The sequence below is a fragment of the Balaenoptera musculus genome, chromosome 10 (assembly GCF_009873245.2).
Source record: "Balaenoptera musculus isolate JJ_BM4_2016_0621 chromosome 10, mBalMus1.pri.v3, whole genome shotgun sequence".
Classification (NCBI taxonomy): Eukaryota; Metazoa; Chordata; class Mammalia; order Artiodactyla; family Balaenopteridae; genus Balaenoptera; species Balaenoptera musculus.
The window spans coordinates 65,692,732-65,716,196 of NC_045794.1; the positions used below are offsets into that span (position 1 = coordinate 65,692,732).

A 23,465-nucleotide genomic window follows, 5' to 3' on the forward strand; every position below is an offset into this window, starting at 1 on the left:
ATACACATCAGTGTATACATGTCAATCCCAATCGCCCAATTCAGCGCACCACCATCCCCACCCCACCGTGGTTTTCCCCCCTTGGTGTCCACATGTTTGTTCTCTACATCTGTGTCTCAACTTCTGCCCTGCAAACCGGCTCATCTGTACCATTTTTCTAGGTTCCACATACATGCGTTAATATACGATATTTGTTTCGCTCTTTCTGACTTACTTCACTCTGTATGACAGTCTCTAGATCCATCCACGTCTCAACAAATGACTCAATTTCATGCCTTTTTATGGCTGAGTAATATTCCACTGTATATATGTACCACATCTTCTTTATCCATTCCTCTGTCGATGGGCATTTAGGTTGCTTCCATGACCTGGCTATTTTAAATGGTGCTGCAATGAACATTGGGGTGCATGTGCCTTTTTGAATTATGGTTTTCTCTGGATATATGCCCAGTAGTGGGATTGCTGGGTCATATGGTAATTCTATTTTTAGTTTTTTCAGGAACCTCCATACTGTTCTCCATAGTGGCTGTATCAATTTACATTCCCACCAACAGTGCAAGAGGGTTCCCTTTTCTCCACATGCTCTCCAGCATTTGTTGTTTGTAGATTTACTGATGATGCCCATTCTAACTGGTGTGAGGTGATACCTCATTGTAGTTTTGATTTGCATTTCTCTAATAATTGGTGATGTTGAGCAGCTTTTCATGTGCTTCTTGGCCATCTGTATGTCTTCTTTGGAGAAATGTCTATTTAGGTCTTCTGCTCATTTTTGGATTGGGTTGTTTGTTTCTTTAATATTGAGCTGAATGAGCTGTTTATATATTTTGGAGATTAATCCTTTATCTGTTTGCAAATATTTTCTCCCATTCTGAGGGTTGTCTTTTCTTCTTGTTTATGGTTTCCTTTGCTGTGCAAAAGCTTTGAAGTTTCATTAGGTCTCATTTGTTTATTTTTGTTTTTATTTCCATTACTCTAGGAGGTGGGTCAAAAAAGATCTTGCTGTGATTTATGTCAAAGAGTGTTCTTCCTATGTTTTCCTCTAAGAGTTTTATAGTGTCCGGTCTTACATTTAGGTCTTGAATCCATTTTGAGTTTATTTTTGTGTATGGTGTCAGGGAGTGTTCTAATTTCATTCTTTTACATGTAGCTGTCCAGTTTTCCCAGCACCACTTATTGAAGAGACTGTCTTTTCTCCATTGTATATCTTTGCCTCCTTTGTCATAGAATAGTTGACCATAGATGCGTGGGTTTATCTCTGGGCTTTCTATCTTGTTCCATTGATCTATGTTTCTGTTTTTGTGCCAGTACCATATTTTCTTGATTACTGTAGCTTTGTAGTAGAGTCTGAAGTCAGGGAGTCTGATTCCTCCAGCTCTGTTTTTTTCCCTCAAGACTGCTTTGGCTATTCGGGGTCTTTGTGTCTCCATACAAATTTTAAGATGATTTGTTCTAGTTCCGTAAAAAATGCCATTGGTAATTTGATAGGGATTGCATTGAATCTGTAGATTGCTTTGGGTAGTATAGTCATTTTCACAATATTGATTCTTCCAATCCAAGAACATGATATATCTCTCCATCTGTTTTTATCATCTTTAATTTCTCTCATCAGTGTCTTATAGTTTTCTGCATACAGGTCTTTTGTCTCCCTAGGTAGGTTTATTCCTAGGTATTTTATTCTTTTTGTTGCAATGGTAAATGGGAATGTTTCCTTAATTTCTCTTTGAGATTTTTCATCATTAGTGTATAGGAATACAAGAGATTTCTGTGCATTAATTTTGTATCCTGCAACTTTACCAAATTCATTGATAGCTCTAGTAGTTTTCTGGTGGCATTTTTAGGATTCTCTACGTATAGTATCATGTCATCTGCAAACAGTGACAGTTTTAATTCTTCTTTTCCAATTTGTATTGCTTTTATTTCTTTTTGTCTCTGATTGCCATGGCTAGGACTTCCAAAACTATGTTGAATAATAGCGGTGAGAGTGGACATCCTTCTCTCATTCCTGATCTTAGAGGAAATGCTTTCAGGTTTTCACCATTCAGAATGATGTTTGCTGTGGGTTTGTCGTAAATGGCCTTTATTATGTTGAGGTAGGTTCCCTCTATGCCCACTTTCTGGAGAGTTTTTATCATAAATGGGTGTTGAATTTTGTCAAAAGCTTTTTCTGCATCTATTGAGATGATCATATCGTTTTTATTCTTCAATTTGTTAATATGGTGTATCACATTGATTGATTTGCATATATTGAAGAATCCTTGCATCCCTGGGATAAATCCCACTTGATCGTGGTGTATGATCCTTTTAATGTGTTGTTGGATTCTGTTTGCTATTATTTTGTTGAGGATTTTTGCATCTACATTCATCAGTGATATTGGTCTGTAATTTTCTTTTTTTGTAGTATCTTTGTCTGGTTTTGGTATCAGGGTGATGGTGGTCTCATAGAATGAGTTTGGGAGTGTTCCTTCCTCTGCAATTTTTTGGAAGAGTTTGAGAAGGATGGGTGTTAGCTCGTCTCTAAATGTTTGATAGAATTCACCTGTGAAGCCATCTGGTCCTGGACTTCTGTTTGTTGGAAGATTTTTAATCACAGTTTCAATTTCATTACTTGTGATTGGTCTGTTCATATTTTCTGTTTCTTCCTGGTTCAGTCTTGGAAGGTTATACCTTTCTAAGAATTTGTCCATTTCTTCCAGGTTGTCCATTTTTTTGGCATAGAGTTGCTTGTAGTAGTCTCTTAGGATGCTTTGTATTTCTGCAGTGTCTGTTGTAACTTCTCCTTTTTCATTTCTAATTTTATTGATTTGAGTCCTCTCCCTCTTTTTCTTGATGAGTCTGGCTAATGGTTTATCAATTTTGTTTACCTTCTCAAATAACCAGCTTTTAGTTTTATTGATCATTGCTATTGTTTTCTTTGTTTCTATTTCATTTATTTCTGCTCTGATCTTTATGATTTCTTTCCTTCTGCTAACTTTGGGTTTTGTTTGTTCTTCTTTCTCTAGTTCCTTTAGGTGTAAGGTTAGATTGTTTACTTGAGATTTTTCTTGTTTCTTGAGGTAGGCTTTTATAGCTATAAACTTCCCTCTTAGAACTGCTTTTGCTGCATCCCATAGGTTTTGGATCGTCGTGTTTTCATTGTCATTTGTCTCTAGGTATTTTTTGATTTCCTCTTTGGTTTCCTCAGTGATCTCTTGGTTATTCAATAACGTATTGTTTAGCCTCCATGTGTTTGTGTTTTTTACATTTTTTTCCTTGTAATTGATTTCTAATCTCATAGCGTTGTGGTCAGAAAAGATGCTTGATATGATTTCAATTTTCTTAAATTTACTGAGGCTTGTTTTGTGACCCAAGATGTGATCTATCCTGGAGAGTGTTCCATGCGCACTTGAGAAGAAAGTGTAATCTGCTGTTTTTGGATGGAATGTCCTATAAATATGAATTAAATCTATCTGACCTATTGTGTCATTTAAAGCTTGTGTTTCTTTGTTAATTTTCTGTCTGTATGATCTGTCCATTGGTGTAAGTGAGGTGTTAAAGTCCCCCACTATTACTGTGTTACTGTCTATTTCCTCTTTTATAGCTGTTAGCAGTTGCCTTATGTATTGAGGTGCTCCTATGTTGGGTGCATGTATATTTATAATTGTTATATCTTCTTCTTGGATTGATCCCTTGATCATTATGTAGTGTCCTTCCTTGTCTCTTGTAACATTCTTTATTTTAAAGTCTATTTTATCTGATATGAGTATAGCTACTCCAGCTTTCTTTTGATTTCCATTTGCATGGATTATCTTTTTCCATCCCCTCACTTTCAGTCTGTATGTGTCCCTAGGTCTGAAGTGGGTCTCTTGTAGACAGCATATATATATGGGTCTTGTTTTTGTATCCATTCAGCAAGACTGTGTCATTTGGTTGGAGCATTTAATCCATTCACGTTTAAGGTAATTATTGATATGTATGTTCCTAATACCATTTTCTTAATTTTGGGGGGCTTTGTTTTTGTAGGTCCTTTTCTTCTCTTGTGTTTCCCACTTAGAGAAGTTCCTTTAGCCTTTATTGTAGAGCTGGTTTGGTGGTGCTGAATTCTCTTAGCTTTTCCTTGTCTGTAAAGCTTTTGATTTCTCCATCAAATCTGAATGAGATCCTTGCCAGGGTAGAGTAATCTTGGTTGTAGTTTCTTCCCTTTCATCACTTTAAGTATATCATGCCACTCCCTTCTGGCTTGTAGAGTTTCTGCTGAGAAATCAGCTGTTAACTTTATGGGAGTTCCCTTGTATGTTATTTGTCGTTTTTCCCTTGCTGCTTTCAGTAATTGTTCTTTGTCTTTAATTTTTGCCAATTTGATTACTATGTGTCTCAGTGTGTTTCTCCTTGGGTTTATCCTGTATGGGACTTGCTGCGCTTCTGGGACTTGGGTGGGTATTTCCTTTCCCATGTTAGGGAAGTTTTCGACTATAATCTCTTCAAATATTTTCTCTGGTCCTTTCTCTCTCTCTTCTCCTTCTGGGACCCGTATAATGCGAATGTTGTTGCATTTAATGTTGTCCCAGAGGTCTCTTAGGCTGTCTTCATTTTTTTTCATTCTTTTTTCTTTAGTCTGTTCCACAGCAGTGAATTCCACCATTCAGTCTTCCAGGTCACTTATCCGTTCTTCTGCCTCAGTTATTTTGCTATTGATTCCTTCTAGTGTATTTTTCATTTCAGTTATTATATTGTTCATCTCTGTTTGTTTGTTCTTTAATTCTTCTAGGTCTTTGTTAAACATTTCTTGCATCTTCTTGATCTTTGCCTCCATTGTTTCTCCGAGGTCCTGGATCATCTTCACTATCATTATTCTGAATTCTTTTTCTGGAAGGTTGCCTATCTCCACTTCATTTAGTTGTTTTTCTGGGGTTTTATCTTGTTCCTTCATCTGGTACATAGCCCGCTGCCTTTTCATCTTGTCTATCTTTCTGTGAATGTGGTTTTTGTTCCACAGGCTGCAGGATTGTAGTTCTTCTTGCTTCTGCTCTCCGCCCTCTGGTGGATGAGGCTATCCAAGAGGCTTGATGGGAGAGACTGGTGGTGGGTAGAGCTGACTGTTGCTGTGGCGGTCAGAGCTCCATAAAACTTTAATCCACTTGACTGTTGATGGGTGGGGCTGGGTTCCCTCCCTGTTGGTTGTTTGGCCTGAGGCAACCCAACACTGGAGCCTACCTGGGCACTTTGGTGGGGCTAATGACAGACTCTGGGAGGGCTCACTCCAAGGAGTACTTCCCAGAACTTCTGCTGCCAATGTCCTTGTCCCCACGGTGAAACAGAGCCACCCCCTGCCTCTGCAGGAGACCCTCCAACACTAGCAGGTAGGTCTGGTTCAGTCACCCCGGGGTCACTGCTCCTTCCCCTGGGTCCCGATGTGCACACTGCTTTGTGTGTGCCCTCCATGAGTGGAGTCTCTTTTTCCCCCAGTCCTGTCGAAGTCCTGCAATCAATTCCCACTAGACTTCAAAGTCTGATTCTCTAGGAATTCCTCCTCCTGTTGCCGGACCCCCAGGTTGGGAAGCCTGACGGGGGGCTCAGAACCTTCACTCTAGTGGGTGGACTTCTGTGGTATAAGTGTTCGCCAGTCTGTGAGTCACCCACCCAGCAGTTATGGGATTTGATTTTATTGTGATAGCACCCCTCCTACCGTCTCATTGTGGCTTCTCCTTTGTCTTTGGATGTGGGGTATCTTTTTTGGTGAGTTCCAGTGTCTTCCTGTCGATGATTGTCCAGCAGCTAGTTGTGATTCTGGTGTTCTCGTAAGAGGGAGTGAGAGCACATCCTTCTACTCCGCTGTCTTGGTTCCTCCCCAACTCATTAGTCCTATTCTTAATAGCTGCCATTTACTGAGTACTTACTATGTGTCAGGCATTGGAGTACAGACTTTGCATGTATTTAATCTTTTTGAGAAAACTAAGAGAGAGGTCTTGTTATTAGCACTGTAGAGATGAGGAATTACTCTACTGCTGTAAAATTTTAGGCATCAGTGAATTTAGTATAGTTTAAAGCATATTTTGAGAGGGGCTGGTGGTACTTTCCCTGTGTTGTATAATCTACGGTGTGAATAAGTTTAGAATAACACTGCATGTACTAAATCTGGGACATACACTGTTAATTCCTCTAAGTACTGCTGTCTACTTTGCATTCTGTAATATCCCCCCAAAACAATAGTCATTGTATATTTTAAACATCTAAGACAATTTAAAGTACCGTGGTCACTATATTGGGGAGATAGATTTTACTCCATGACCCTCAGGAGTAAGAAAACTACCGTGTAAAATTATTTTTATTTGTAGATGATATGATCCTGTATACAGATTATTCTAAAGAATGCACTAAAACCTGTTAGCACTAATTAATGGGCAAATAATAATACATCAACAAACTTGCAGAAAAAGAGACCAGTGACTAAAATCAATTGTGTTTCTATGTACTAGCAATGAACAATCTAAAAATGAAATGAAGAAAGCAATTCTATTTACAGTAGCATAAAATATGTAGGAATACATTTGGCAAAAGTAGTATATGACTTGTACAGTGAAAACTACAAAATGTTATTGAAGGAATTAGGAAGATCAAAATAAATGGAAAGCCATCTCATGTTCCTGGAAGACTTAATATTGCTAAAATGACAATACTCCCGAATTTTATTTACAGATTTAATGCAATACCTATCAAAATCCCAGTTACTTCTTTGCAGAAATTGACAAACTGACCCTACATTCATATGGAAATGCAGGGAACCTAGAATAGCCAAAATAATCTTGAAAAAGGACAAAGTTGTAGGACTCATACTTTCCAATTTAAAACTTACTACAAAGCTATAGTTATTACGACAAGCTTGATTATTATAATTCTACCCCAAGACAGTGCTTATAACCCATTGATGATTTTAGAAAACAATGGACTACTTTATTGCTGAGACCACTCAGACCCCCAGTTATCAGAATTTTTCATGACTCTGTGCTTGCTCTGGGCTGGAACTTTGTCTGCTATTACTATGCTCAAACATTTATGATGATGGAAATGAAGATATTTAAGTCTGTAAAAATATCATATTCTCTAGAAGATACAACATCTAGTATACCATGAACACTGTTTATAGGACCAAGCAATGGGAATTTTTATTCTACTTCATTTATTTTGTAAGTTAGAAGCCATAAAATAAGTACAAAATTAAGGTTATTTATGGAATTTATTTAACAACAAAAAAAGTTTTGTCTAATGTCATTGTGGTAGGCTGAATAATGGCCCTCCAAAGATGTCCATGTCTTAATCCCCAGAATTTATAAATATGGGACCCTACATGCTAAAGGGACTTTGCAGATGTGATAAAGTTAACAATTTTGAGATGGGGAAGTTATCCTGGATTATCCATGTGAGCCCAATGTAATCACAAGGGTCCTTATAAAAGAGAAGGAGGAGGGTCAGAGTCAGAGAAGGTATCACATGTTAGATGTCAGAATCAGCAGGGAAGGAGAAAGGGAGGGAGGGAGAGAAAGAGAGAGAGAGAGAAATTGAGATTTGAAGATATTATTCTGTGGCTTTGAAGATGGAAGAAGGGACCATGAGTATTCAGGCAATCCATAGTTGGAAAAGGCAAGGAAACAGATTCTTCCATAGGGGCTCCAGAAGGAGTACAGCCCTTGCTGATATCTTGATTTTAGGACTTCGGACTTCCAGAACCACAAGATAATAATTTGGTAATGTTTCAAAACACTAAATTTGTAATCGTTTGTTTACAGCAGTTATAGGAAACTAATATAGTCATTTTTAGACGGTATCAACAATGGACACTGCAGTTACAGCTAGACAAAATTTCAGCCATTCATTTTCACTCTTCTACAGTCCTTCAGACTTTGAATATTTTAGAGATACCTTTAGTACTAACAAAAAGCTTTGGAAGAAGTCTTACAAATGTGTTTACCAGTTGTGTTTTCCCTTTCCATGGATAACTCCTTCGCCACACCCACCAACTGGGGTCTCCAGTGGTCCACAGCATCAACTATTCTGCTTGCAAGGAAAACATTTTAGAGATTCACCAGGGAAATGAATCAGCCTCACTACTCATTTTAGAAATGCAACAAAATTTGTAACTCCTGAGCAATCTTTAGCGATCCTATTGATATTTCTACCTGTTCAAACAATTGTGTTGACACCAACAAGGCAGTGAAGATGTTTCTAGGATGGTGCTTAAAAGCTAGTGCTCTGGAATCAAAATTGCCAAGTTCGAATTCTGCCTCTGACACCAGCTTACCTCTCTACACCTTAGTCTCCTTATCTGTAAAATGACAATAATATTATTATCTACTTCGCAGGGTTCTTGTTAGAATTAAATGAAATAATCTATATAAAATTTCTTAGCATGGTCTCTATCACAAATGAGTTTTATATATGATCAATACCACTTCACTAATGCAGGGGACCTCTTCATTTCCTTCAGGTCCAGAAATGATTACTCCATCAGACTTCACTGTGTTTGACAAGCTAACACCTACGACAGGTTTGGAATGTGAGGTATGACTGAGTAATCTCTTCAGCTATTTGTCATTTCCTTATTGTGTCTATTCATGTTTCTGTATCACTATCCAGATGCTATTAAACTTCTTTTGGTATGCTCTCTAGTCTTTCTTTGCTAAATTAAATAAGCATTACATTTTAACAATTTTATTTCCTTAACTGTCAGATATTTCTTATTAATTAGACTCTGGTCACACTAAGAAAAACAAATACAACGCAAATGAAGTCTTAAGGATGATTCCTTAATAGTAGTAATTGTGTGATAGTTAGTTGTAATAATAATTATGTGTGATAACTTAATACTTTTATTTATTGATTTATTAATTGGATAATTTATTAACTTAATAATAATTATGTTTCTTTAATAATTCTTTAATGATAATAATTCTTTATAATAATAAAGAGTATATTGTGGGCTTCTCTTTGGGCATTCAAAAATATTTATTAAGCAGCTACTATATGCCGGGCACTGTGCAAGATGACAAATATAAACTAGTAAGCAAAAAAAGATAAGGTCATTGAATCCCAGAGCTAGTAATTGTCTGGCTGAAATTTGTGAAATTATCTCCTTACTCCAAATATGCTACTTGTTCTGATAAACCAATGATTTATTCAACCAGTATTTATTTAGCACTATTTCTGGCTAGGAACTATTCAGATACCATAAATAAAACAATATAAAAGCAGGCAAAAATTCCTGCTTTTATGGAGTTTACATTTTATTGGATTCTGAAACAGCCAATAAGCAAAATAAATTACCAAGTTATGTAAAATTCTAGAGATTGCTGCTCAGGAGAAAAATAAAACTATTTTCAATGAAATGATCCTCACTGAGAAAGTGACTGTTACTTCAGAGCAGAAAATCTGAAGAAGTGAAAGAGTGAACCACACAAAGAAGCAGGGCAACAGCATTCCAGGCAGAGGGGCCAGCCAAGTGCAAAGGCCCTGAGCTGAGAATGTACCTAACATCTTAAAACAATAAAAGAATAGCAAGGAGTAAAATAGTATGGAGTAAAATAGTAGGAAATAAATTAGATTATGTAATAATAGTAGGAAATAGTAGGAAATAAACTAGATTATGTAAGGCCTGGTGGATGATTGTGAAGACTGTGGCTTTCATTCTAAATGACACAGGAAGAGAAAAGGGAGATTTCTGAGCAGAGGAATTATATGATCTGATCTGTTTCAGGATCATTTTAGCTGCTGTGTTGAGAGTAGGGTGTAAAGAGATAATAGAACCAGTTAGGAGGCTACTGCAGGAATTTAGGTAAGAGATTGATGATGATCTGGACCAGGTGATAGCATTGGAGATGGTGAGAAATGTCTGGGTTCTGGATCTATTCTGAAGGTAGAGGCTACAGAAATTGCTGAAGAATTAGATGTGAGGTGTGAATGAAAAAGAGGCATTAAGGATTCTAAGAGTTTTGCCTTGAACAACTGAAGGATAAAGTTGGCGTTAATCAGGATGGGGAAATTGTGGGAAGTGAAGGTCTGGGGTGGGTATAGCCAGGAGTTCAGTTTTGCCACGTAAAGATTAAGATTCCTCTTAGACATCAAAAAGCTATGGGTATACAGATCTGGTGAACACAAGTGGAGTTTAGGGCAGAGATCAAGTTAAGATGAAATTTTTATAATTCTCAGTGGATAAAGGGTATTTAAAATTGTGGTTAGATGAGATCACAAAGGGATTGAGTGAAGACAGGGAAGAGAGAAGGGCCACTACAACTTCAACAGATTGAGAAACAATGACAAACATGCAAAGGATAGTAACCACTGAAATAGAGAAAATGGAGGAGATTGTAGGTGATCTGGAAGCCAAGGAAAGAAAATATTAAGGAAGATGGAGTAATAAGCTATACTAAATATGTTAACAGGTCAACTAGATGAGGTCTGAGAATTGATCATTGAATTTAGCAATGTGGAGTTCATTGGTGACCTTGTTAAAGAGCTTCTTTCAGTAGAGTGGAAGGTATAGATTCTTTAGGTGGTTTAGGTGTTGTTTAGGCGTTTTAGTTTTCTTCTATCTCCTTTCATTTTCTGGGAGTTGATACAACTTATACACAGAAAATTTTGCAAGACTGAACTTGACTATTTGCCTACTTTTGGCTTTTAAATTGAGAAGTCCTCTCTTAATAGTCTCACTATTTAGAAAACTTTTTACCCTCTCTTATCCTTGTTTTTTATCATGTATAACACTGGAATGATAGAAACTGACCCACGAAATTTAGGGAGAATTAAATGAAAAGCTACTTTATTAGTGCATGATATATAATAGGTGCTAAATAGATGTTAATTTTTCTTCCTCCATCCCCTGAGATGCAGTATAGAGTAGTGGTTAAGAGCACTGGTTTTCAGAGCAACAATGCCTGAATTTAAGTTCTGACTCTACTATTTACTAGCTATGAAACTCGGGGCAAGTTAATTTGACCTTAAACCTGATTTTCTATCTATGAAATAGGGAAAAATATTAGCTCCTACCTCAGAGGGTGTTTTTGTGGGAATAAAATGGACTAATTAGAACAATGTCTGGAGCATAATAAATGTTATATTATTTATCATTGCTACAGTTATTACTATAATTTATATAGAATGTAATTTATAAAAAAATCTACCACTTATTTATTTTTTATTTATTTATCTAGAAGTCTGTGAGCTATATATAAAAAGTAATTTATAATGATTCTATCCAGGTGCTGTCAAACTGATATCACATTTGATTTTTAATGAAAAATTTGGATAATATTAAGTTGTAATTTTTTTAAACTGACATTAACAGAAGTCTTAATCATATACTAGCTTTATACAACATAATATGAAAGGTTGACTGCCACTGTATAAGTCTGCTTGCAAAACACTAATCTAGACAATTTAGGACAAGACTTCAGTTTACTCAGAAGTTGGGTATCTGGGCAATTCTGATAATCAAATCAATATTAAGGTAGAGTTTAAATGAAGTTCATACTGAGTATTTCAGAGAGGATACCTCAACAAAAAGCTGTAGTGAAATTTTAATTGTTCATCTTTCAAAAGCTTTTGTATTTAGGAAATGTACACTATAAGCAATGTGAATGGGAAGTTTAAAAATTAATTTAAAACATTAGTTGAAAATGGAAAAATATGCGTTAATTTTCTTTTTTATTAACAGCCTCAACAATTTGATCCTGTTTATAATTGTACCCAATATATATGCCTTAATATGGAATGGAAGTTGTACAACTGGTCTCTTAATTGCCCAGAGGACATAGAAGTGCCTGACTGTGGTTTCCGGGGAAGACCTGTTCAAGTGAACAGCGATATTTGCTGCCCTGAGTGGGAATGTCCGTGTAAGTCTGCATTCCTTACATGGCAATCAATTTTTAATTGGGGGAGATTATTATTTTTTTTGAAGCAATCACCTCATCAAGACAAAGTTATTGTTGAACTTTCTTCATTTGATTTATGATTTTGATTCCCAGTAACTTTTAGAGTTGCTTTTTGTCAAACATAAGGAGACTAATTTAAAAGATGTTTATAAAGGAGCAGTTATTACTGTAATACAAATAATTAGTTAATAGACTAAATCTACTCTCTACCACTTTTTAGGTCGGTGTTCCATGTTGTCAGAACTCAGCATTATTACATTTGATGGAAATAATGCAGCATTGTATAGTATGGCTTCTTATATCTTAGTAAGAATTCCTGGGGAAGTTATAGTTGCTCATATTGAAAAATGTTCCATGAATCAGGTAAGTCATAATCTATTCTTTTGTCATTTCTTCATAAATCTAGTAGCGGAAGTATGTTGCAACATTAGGTATTCCCAGAGTAAGAAAGGACTCAACAACTCACTGAGATTTATCTTCTGGTACTTAAAACAAAACGTGTTTCATGTGAATATATTTAGAGGCATATAGTATTAATCCAAATAATGTTTTTAAAAGTCAAGTAATGTATTTTTTTTAAATGTTTTTTCTGTATACTTTTTTTTTCAGAATGGAAACTCATTTAAAAAGCTAGTGAGTATCTGCAAAATGTCTAGTGAATTCCTTATGTTTATTGCTAAAATTATGTTTAACTCCATAAAGTTTCAATTTTCTTTCAAATTAAGGCTTCCTCTGGAAGAACCTCTGGACTTTGTTTTAAGAAGTTAAATTTGACCACATCTCTGCATAAAGTACTTGTCAATCGGGCAGCAAGAAAGGTAGGAACACAAAGTTAAAGCATATCCTCATAATGGATGAAATTGAGAAATTATATAAGCACACTTATTTCCAAAAAGAGGGGAAATTAAACATATCAGTGGACTTTCATTGCTATGATGTCTAATCATTCTTTTCATGGACAGTTTAAAATGTGTTTCATACTATTATATGTCTCCTACCATAACATGCCAACTGTTGCAAGTGTTTCTCCCCTTTTGAGGTTAACTGAAACGGCCATGTTAAACATGCTAAAGCTCTCTTGGATAATATGAGTGGCTAGGCTTCTTAGTGTCAGAGTTAATGTTTAGTGTTTCAAATTAGACGAAGTGGAAATGATGTGAAAGAGAGGATCATAAGGTTGCAAAGGGTAGCAGCCAAGAATACCCAAACAAAGACTACTGAGAGAAAAACAGATGGAAAGAGTAGTTTTGAAATGTTGACACCATTAATTGATAGCTTAAAAAAATGAAGGAATATTTAAATTTATTGAAATGAACTGAAGAAGAGCAATGCATCATTAAAAAGTTGGAAAGGAGCCATTTGATTTTACAGGAAAAACCTTTATCCAAAGGAATTATATTTACCAAATAGGAGTGAGTTATAAGCTGGATGCTTCACTCAGATCTACATGGTCTCTCAAAAATATAAAAAAATAATTTATAAAGATTTTGCTCAAAATGGCTGAGATGTTATATGCTTTCTGGAAATAATTCTGTTAGCACAGGCCATACATTCTGGACTGGAAACAGTGTTAAAGCGAGCCTAAAATGCAGTAAGATATCAGAAAGTTTAATTTTAAGGCAAACTTAAAATATATGAATGTGTTACTTTTTTGGACACGAGAATTTCTATATATACCTTTGATTTTAATGAGGTTGGTATATTAACAGGAAGTGGGTGGGAAATTAAACTCAAACCTGGTCCGTGCTGTTGTTGTGAATGTTTGGTTGGAAGGGCTTATTTTTGGCCTCAGCTGAACTGATGGCTGGTGATGTATTCAGTTGAAAATTTATTAACTTAAAAAATCATTTAGTGAGTTTATGTGATAAAATGACACAGGTCCTGATCTCAAGTAACTTGCAGTTGTGTGTGGGGTGCATAAATGTAATTATCTGCCAATTAAAAGGAAGTAGGAGCTATAGTGATAGAGTGATGACCAAGATACCATGGAAACAGAGATACAGGTCATTTAAAAATGCAGTTTATAGGAGGGTCAAGTGGATATTTTTGGAGGAGGTGACACCTAAGATAAATCTTAAAGAATGAGTAGAAATTAACCAGGCAAAGAAGGCTGTTTCAGCTTGAGTGTGGCAAGAGGAGGAAGATATAAAGATGAGAAATTGGATGGTTAGTCAGATAGAACTCTGAGAAATTTACTGCTAGTTACAGCTCATGGTTCCATGTCATCATTGTTATTTAAAGCACTGTTTTCAAAGTAAAAATCCTTGGATTCCTTATATTAGTATTACCAAGAAAACGTGTTAAAAATATAAGATCTAGGATCCAATCCAAACCTTGGAAGTAGAATTTTGGTAATCTTAATCTTTACCAAGCTTCACAGATGGTTATTATGAACATTATAATTAAACAAATACTGATTTAGAAGATTAAATAGAGGACCCAGATTAAAGAAAACATCCTGAAAAAAACTTTATTATCTTTAATTTATATTAGGAGGTAATGGTATAATCAACATATATTGGGGGAAACATAAAAAAGCATATATAACTTAGAAGAAAGTTAGGTTTTGAAGAGAATAAAGGGCAATGAGGTTAGAACAAATATTGACTATAGCAAGACAGCAAAAGAACAATAAAAGAATTTAGGAGTTGTGAGAAACTGGCAGCAGCAGAGAAATAGATTTTTAAGCATTGAAAAATAGTTTACATTAAATCAGAAGAAATGGAATAATCTGAATTTTCCTAATTTTTATGAGTGTATATTAGAACATAAACATTGTTCTAATAGGTGTAAATGTATTATGTAATTTTAGGTAGAAGTGGATTCTATTGCTGTACCTTTGCCTTTTTCAAATCAAGATCTGTCCATAGAGGATTCTGGTTCAATGTATGTGATTACTACTCCAGCTGGACTAATCATAAAGTGGGCTCATCTTACAGGGATTGTAGACATTCATTTTGGCTCTCAATTTAACTTGTCATCCTACACAGAAGGACTTTGTGGTGAGCACTGCTTTTCAAATCTCTATTTCTTCTTCTTTTTTTTCTGTTCACGTTACACCATCTTGACCCCTCTTACCCCATTTTTTGGGTTGGAAAAGTGATGTTAACTTTCAGTTCCCCATGTGAATACTGAAGGAAGCAATGTCTTTCCATAAATGGACTTAGAAGCAAGAAATAACAGTTCAACTTGGGTATTTTATGGAAATATATGCTTACCACTGTTTCTACAATACTGTTTGTATTCCTACTAGCTCATCTTTATTAAGCATTAATGAAGTGTCAGGCATTATTTTACATACTTTAACTCATTTAATTCTAACAGTAGCCTCAAGTAGGCACTAGTGTTAATTTATAAGTGATAAAAATGAGGCAAAGAATGATTAAAGACTTAAATAACTTTGTTTCTTATTTTTTTAAGTTTGAAATCAAAGAAAACTTAGTTAAGTCATCTTGAAAGTTATATACAGGGAACACAATGTTCTGAATATTAGTCCCAGTTTTCTTATGAAGTGTAAAGCCCAAATGTACCTTTACACTTAGGTTCCATAAGTGTAACCTAAGTGTAAAGGTACATCTTACACTTCCTTATCACAATATGTTACATAGATACATAGTGATAAGCCAAAGGAAACAAATTAGAAATATCTCTAGGTACATAACAAAATAAAAAGAACAATTCTGGCTCTGGTGTCTGCCTGAGCTATCCCCTTTACAGATGTTTAAGTGAACATCAGTTTTCTTATCTTTAAAATGGGAATAGTAAAATCTACCTTCAAAATTGTTGTTAGAGTTGAATGTGAAAGTTAACGTAAAACACTTAACACATTGCTTAATACAGTCAATAAATATTAGCTTAGTACAAATACATCTATTTTAAACTCACTAAATATTAATTGAGTAAAAGTTAATGGATCAGCTTCTGAGTGTCTGGCATTATGCTTGGTGCTGACAACTCAAAACAAATAGACCAAGTCCTTGCTCTCAACAAATTATATGAAATGCCCAAATTTCTTCTTCAAAAATGTAAAGCATTTAGTGGAAAGTTTGACTAAAATGGTTTACAATTTCCTTGCCTGTTTAGAGCATGCTAAACATAGCACAGACTTCTATGGTGACCAGGTTATCATTGTGGAAATAGTTATTGTATATACATGGTATTGGGTATACATAATAACCCAATAGATATTATTGAGTAATAACTCAGGGATTTGGGGAATGCATATTTTCTCTTCTGATTTATCACTTCTGTGTGCTATAACTTCTGCTTGATTTTCATGTTTGTTTGGTTTTTTCCTCTACTGTCAGCTCATGCTTTTATGGAGACAGTCTGCTAACTGGATTCTTAACTAATCACTATAGAGAAGGGGCTAGGGTCACCTTTTTGCTAACAAGGGTCACCCCCTAAACTTCCTGACCTCCACAATGGGAGAGCGGTGGTTTGTTAAAAGGAAAGCAGGGTGCTGGCTGATTTGAGTTGTAGTGGACAAGAGTGTGACCCAAACTGGGTATGGACACCAGAATGGGAGGTCTATATTGACAACTTGTTCTACATAGCACTGTGAAGTCTGCAGGAGTGGTGGCTGGAGTTGCAATGGAAACATATTTTTACTACCAATACCTCTTCCCAGAAGAGTTTAGACTTTAAACATAGCTGATTTACAGTATAGTTCACTTAACTTGAGTTTTATTTATTTATTTATTTTTTGCACTGTACTCAGTCTCCTGTATATTTACAAGTGTGGGGCAACTATGGCAGCAGAAACCTTTATTGATCTTGTTATAATTGCTTGAGGATTAAGATTTGATACTTGAAAAAAATGTTTAACTCATATCTTTTATAGCTAGGAGCCTTGGGAATTAAGAAAAAATTATGTCTTAAAGTAGGGTACGATTCAGGTAAGTTATGATCAGGGTCCTAGGCCCATTTCTCTGTACTTCCCTTGGCTTTTCACTTCACTAGATAAAAAGCAAGCTCTGTCCTCAGTTTGGCTTCCCTGAAGGAAGCTAGAGGCTATAGCAGGTCACAGCATCGCAGCCATCAATCGGCCATGTCATTGCAAGCAAGAGAGATTGTCTGTGTCCTAGAATTCCCCAGGTCAAGTCCTGAGCTTAACAATGGTTGTTCTAATGTTGAACAAATCTATGTGTCTAAGTGACTGCCACAAGCTGACTGGTTTATGCCTGGATTACCTGTAACAGTTGTTAATGAAAGGGAGTAAGGCTTACCTTTATGCTCACCAGGGCCCTCTGCTGGAGTGGTGTCATGTGCTAGGTAATGGGGCAGAGATAGTTCCTGAAGAGAAAAATTTAATGTTTTCAGGCAGGGTTTTCCTGGGGGAATAGATGCTTAGGAGGCAATCACGAAATGTCTACTATTCTGGGGAATACCCTGTCAGATTTAAGAACTAGTTCTTAAATTAGGAGATAGTGGTAATAGTGGAAGAGTGTAGGGACAGAATCAATCTCCTCTTTCTTCTTCTATGATCTTTTCACATATCTTGACTTCTAGGATTATAATTTCTTTCTTATCTGGTTAAGACAGTTCTACACTATTTTATCAAAGAATCAGACACATAATTAAAAAAAAAATCCATCAACGTTAAAGTCATAGGACATAAATTTGGTGCCTGATTCAGTAAATAATTTATACATTTTAAATCAGTTATTGAGATGATTTATTTCTGCTGCCTATATTTGGTTTAAGTGAAAAAAATTTTCCTTCTAAATGTCACACATCTTTTTAGGAATTTGCAATGAAGATCCAGATGATGATCTAAGGATGCAAAATGGCACAATCATTACGAATATGGAAGACATAGAATTATTTATTGAGAGCTGGGAAATTGAGAAATCATTTGAAGTAACAACAAGAAGGCCTGTTAGAAATTGTACTGAGCACGACTGCAGTCACTGCATTGAGTTATTAAATAGAAGAGTTTTCATCCCATGCCATAATGAAGTAAGTTGAAAGCAACCATAAATCAGAACTGTCATGTTAGACACGTTGAGAGTAAAAGCCAATAAATTCTTGTTCTTGCCATGATGTTCTTCTGCTGAGAATAGTTTATCCCCAAACCTCCTCTCAGTACGCTTTGGAATTCAAAATCATTTACTGTTTATTGACTTATAGAACAGGAAGGATAATTATCTTTTTCCCCCCATGTTTCTTTTTCTGAACTATATCTACAGCTTTCAAGAAAAATGAAATTTTGTCCTATGAATAAATGCCTCTAGGAGAAAGAGATGAATGCCATTTGATAACCCAGTATAGAAACCAAGACAGTGAGGCTTTAATCAATTCCTGGCCTCTTAGGTGCATACTTGTAATAGAATCTGTCATATATTCAATTCAATTGTTCTTTATTAGTCTTTAGGTGACTAGTAGATATTTTAAATAATCTGCATCGTTAAAAAAAGATCTGTTGTTAGAGACAAAAGACAGACAAATACATCATTTCGTGTATCATTAAATGAAAAGTTAGTGAGATCAAGTACCTACTAGGCACTGTGTTAAACTCCTGTGATACAAAGATGAGTAAGACCCTCTCCTTGCTCTCAAAGAGTCTAGAAGGAAGGCAAGTCTGTGAACAGATTAATCACAATATACAATATGGAGATGCATAGGAGCCCAAGTTGGGAGAAGACTTCCCAGAGTTTCAGACATCTTAATTATTTAGAAGGATGAGTTTGCCAGGAGAGAAGAGGGAGGAAGGGAGACCTAGGCCAAGAAAACAGTATGACAAGAGCAGGGTTGCTGGAAAAGGCCATGTTAGGAAAACACTGAAATAGCTTAGTGCAAGACTTACGGAGGGGCGAAGTCTGAGAAGGAGAGTGAGTGAATTGTCAAAGCAGAAGGAGTTCACTCTAGGACTTTCTGTGTTCGACCACCAAGCGTAGACGCCATAGTTCTCAGCCTGCCCTCTATGAGTTCTCTGAGGGAAAAGACAAAGGATATGAAGTCATGGGATAGAAATGGTGTATCTTTCTGGAGCTTCAGTTTTACTCAGAGATTTGCAACAAAGTAAGTTTTAAATGTTTACATTTTAAAATGCATGCATATAAAAATGAAAAAAATAGCAAATACTTTTTAACTCATTTCAGTGTCATTGTAATCTATCTTTTTAAAGCATAAGGACTTTCAAAAATTGCATTTTTAACTGGGAACTTAGAAGGTTTTTTACATCAGGAAACGTTTCAGCTTGACTATTCAAGGCATAGTGAGGAACACAGGGTACCATTTAGTCTATAATAGCTCCAGCTTTCCCTTAGGTTCCTCCCAGTGAATTTGATGGCAAAAGAAAGGAATGCTTGACATTTCATTTTTCCGCTTCTAATCTTCATCCTCATTTGCAAATCTCCACATAGCAGGCAGATGATCTTTTGAAAATGGAAACATGATTGGATTACTTCTCTACCTAAAATCCTTCAGTGTCTTTTAAACTATTTTTTTTTAAAATTTATTTATTTATTTATTTTTGGCTGTGTTGGGTCTTCGTTTCTGTGCAAGGGCTTTCTCTAGTTGCGGCGAGTGGGGGCCACTCTTCATCGCGGTGCGTGGGCCTCTCACTATCGCGGCCTCTCTTGTTGCGGAGCACAAGCTCCAGACGCATTGGATCTTCCCAGACCAGGGCTCGAACCTGTGTCTCCTGCACCGGCAGGCAGATTCCCAACCACTGCACCACCAGGGAAGCCCCCTTCAGTGTCTTTCACTTACCCTTAGAATATGCTCTAAATTTATCAGGGCTTATAATTTCCTCTATGCTTTGGCCTGCCTACTTTTCCAGCTTCCTCTTGTGCTACACTTTTCTTACTGGCTAAGCTCCAGGCATTTCAGTCTCCTTTCAACTGTTGCACTATTTCAAGGTTTTTCCTGCAAATGGGCTTTTATGCTTGCAGTGTCCTAAGCTAGAATACTTCCCTCCTGTGATCTGTTTTAGCATGGTGACTCCTCTTGATTCAACACATAGGCTTTAACTATGAGATCCACAAGGCAGAGAACAGGTCTGTTTTAGTCACCTTTATATTCCTCATGAATAGTACAGTGCCTGATATATAGTTAGGTGCTCAATAAACTGTGAAAGGATACATAAATGAATGGATGAATGGAGGATACAGGAGAATCAGCTTTTGTGGGTTTAGTAGAGAAGGGTTACAATTTTTTTTTTATATTGGAAAAATTAAGTCATGTGGGACTTAAAGGCTAAAATACCCAGAAAAAATTTGAAGCTATTCTAGATCTCAGAGGAGACCAGTTGAAGCCAGAGGTCAAGTTTGGGGAGTTATTAGTATATGGAGTTTTTAAAAATAACAGTAACTCATGTACGATGTGCCAGAGTCTGCTCTCTATACTTTCCATATATTAGCTCACAGCAATCTTAAGTAGTAGTAGGTTTATTATTAACTCTGTTTAACTTATGAAGAAACCAAGGTGAAGATGTAAATGCCCAAGATGGCGGTAGAAACTGTGGGAATGGGTGAGCCCAGGAAGAGTGTTTGTAGTGAGTAGACAGGGCAATCAAGGAAGGGGTCTAGACAAATACTCAGAATGAAGCAGGAAGAGGAGACAGCAATGAACAGATGGAAAGGCAGCAGAGTGTGGTGCTCTCAGTCAAGGGAGAGGGTTTTAAGACACAGGGGGCGTGCATGGCATCATACGCCTCTGAGAGGTTGGCGAGGTTTAGAATATCAGGGTGTTCCCTGGATTTGACAAGTAGGGGGCTCTTGATGATCATAGCAAGTATTCCATGAAAAGTGAAATGGTTGGAAACTGAGGAGATTCAACAGAGGAGACTAAAAAGGAAGTAATATCTTAGTTTTTATAGATATGGACCTTGAAGAAAAAATGATAGGATATGAAAAATATTAAGTATTTTTATCTGACACTTTGACCTGTGTCCAAATTTAACATCTGAATATAGATGCTTAGTATGTTTGCTGAATAAATGAGCAGAGAAAAGTTGGAGTGAATGTTGTTACAAGTTAAATTATTTAGATTTCAGATATCTCTAGATCAAAATGAAACATAATCTGTAGAAAAAATGAGTTTCTAATTAAGTTGAGGCATGACAAATTATATAAATTATTTGACCAATGTTCAATATTAGTACACGATTTTTTGAGAAGCTTTTATAACCTCATTTAATGGGCAGTGCCATGTATCATTACAGAAAGCTTTAGGAGCTTCCAGTTTTATCTGTAATAGATCAAAGTCTTATTCGGTATATAGAAAACATGATTGTAACCCAAAATGTAATATCAGAAATAGGTTTTTGCTAGGCCCACATACTCTGTTTCTTTTCCATCTTTATAAGATAGATTTATGTAGATTAGTAAAGACAATATTTATCTTATCTAAAACTGTGTGTTTAAAAAATTATAAATTCAGAGGTGACATCTAATATTACGAAGCTTTGAAAATCTAAGGTCAAAGAGGAACTATAATGAATATTAACTTGCTACCTTTTGATTCTCCAAATAGTTTAGTCTAGCTTAGGGCCTTCAGAGAAATAAAACAACATAACTTATCCCAAGGCACAATGTATCTCTAGGTTTCACCACAAGACTTTTGTGAAAAGATGTGGATCAATTATACCTATTTTTGGAACTATGAATGTGATGCCCTTTCTGCATATGTGGCTCTATGTAACAAGTTTGACATTTGCATTCCGTGGAGAACACCTGATTACTGCTGTAAGTAGTACACTTCAAATAATATTTTCCAACACTCAAATAACAGTCCAGTTTTTTGCATTCACTTCTTTCTTTTCCTTTTCATCACAAAATCATTTTTTAAAATTCATTTATTTATTTATTGTTGGCTGTGTTGGGACTTTGTTGCTGCGCGCGGGCTTTCTCTAGTTGCCGCGAGCGGGGGCTACTCTTCGTGGTGGTGCCTGGGCTTCTCATTGCAGTGGCTTCTCTTGTTGTGGAGCACGGGCTCTAGGCATGTGGGCTTCAGTAGTTGTGGCACGTGGGCTCAGTAGTTGTGGCTCGTGGGCTCTAGAGCGCAGGCTCAGTAGTTGCGGCGCACCGGCTTAGTTGCTCCGCGGCATGTGGGATCTTCCAGGACCAGGGATCAAACCTGTGTCCCTTGCATTGGCAGGCGGATTCTTAACCACTGCGCCACCAGGGAAGTCCACAAAATAATTTTGTAAGAATAAAACGAATGTAAGTGTAACCTATAATTAGGTCTCCCACTTAAGCAACTTCTGTTTTTATCCTGGTCTAAATTTAAAGCAAGGGTGGGGGTCAAGAAGGTGGAGTAGGAAGACCTTGAACTCACCTCCTCCAACAGACATACCAAAATTACAGTTACTTACAGGGAAACCATCTATGAGAATGACCTGAACACTAGCAGAAAAGATATTCCACAGCAAAAGTCATAAAGAAGGAACAACACCAAGATGGCTAGGAAGGGCAGAGATACGGTATAGTCAGGACCCACACCCTTTGGTTAGTGACCTATAAACAGGAGGTATATCACAATTGTAGACGTCCTTCCTAAGAAGTGAGGGGTCCAAGCCCCACATTGTCCTCCCCAGCCTAAAAGTCCTGCACCAGGAAGATGAGTCCTCAGAACTTCTGGCTTTGAAAACCAGCAGGGCTTATGTTTGGGAGAACTGGAGGACTATAGGAAACAGAGACTCTGCTCTTAAAGGGTGTGCACAAATTCTCCCATGCTCCAAGTCCCAGGGCAGAGGAAGTAGTTTGAAAGGTCACTGTGTCAGAACCACTTGCTGATCTTGGAGAGCCCACTGGAGAGGCAGGAGGCAACTGAGACTCGCCCTGGGGATGGAGATGCTGGCAGCATCCATTTTTGGGAGCTTATTCTACTGCAATAACACTGGCGCTGGCAAAAGACTGTTTTGGAATCCTCCCACTAGCCTGTTAGTTCCAGGGGCTTCTCTGCCCTCCAGGGGGTCAGCACCAGCTGCAAGCCCTCCAGGCTGTGCAGACAGCCATGCAGAAAGCCTACCCCACCCTCCAGGGGCCCCCAGTCACTGCGGCATTGCAGCCAACCAGGCCAGGGGCCAGCCCTGCCCACCAGTGCACCCACAGTAGTTGGCACTGCCACAACAGAAGCGTGCACACAGCCTACATAGGGGGCACTGCTAGAGCATGCAGCTCTGGTGACCAGAGAGGAGTGTGCCCTCACAACAAAAACCAGAGCAAGACACCAAAGAAAAGAAAATTACAGGCCAGTACCACTGAGGAAAATAGATAACAAAACTCCTCAACAAATCATTAGTAAACTGAATTCAGCAGCACAGTAAAAGGATCATATGTCATGATAAAGTGCGATTTATCCCAGGGATGCCAATGATGGTTCAGTATCTGCCAATCAGTCAGTGTGATAAACCACATTACCAAATTGAAGAATAGAAATCATCTCAATAGGTGCAAAAAAGTTTCTGACAAAATTCAACATCCACTTATGATAAAAATCTCTCAATAAAGTGGGTACAGAGGGAGCATACCTCAATATAATAAAGACCACATATGAGAAAACTACAGCTAACATCATACTCAATAGTAAAAAGCTAAAGGATTTCCTCTAAGATCAGGA

The 23,465-nt window shown here is 36.9% G+C and overlaps 1 protein-coding gene across 2 annotated transcripts in view; it reads left to right on the top strand.

The window, feature by feature from the left end:
- Positions 1-23,465, top strand: part of OTOGL (otogelin like) — a 147,717-nt gene that overhangs the window by 99,260 nt on the left and 24,992 nt on the right. For both annotated transcript variants that reach the window (XM_036866495.1, XM_036866496.1), the window contains 8 exons: positions 8,459-8,532; positions 11,681-11,858; positions 12,118-12,260; positions 12,507-12,530; positions 12,623-12,715; positions 14,710-14,899; positions 17,644-17,858; positions 21,448-21,589. In XM_036866495.1, coding sequence (XP_036722390.1) covers positions 8,459-8,532; positions 11,681-11,858; positions 12,118-12,260; positions 12,507-12,530; positions 12,623-12,715; positions 14,710-14,899; positions 17,644-17,858; positions 21,448-21,589 — 1,059 coding nt within the window. The remainder of the gene's footprint in view (positions 1-8,458; positions 8,533-11,680; positions 11,859-12,117; positions 12,261-12,506; positions 12,531-12,622; positions 12,716-14,709; positions 14,900-17,643; positions 17,859-21,447; positions 21,590-23,465) is intronic.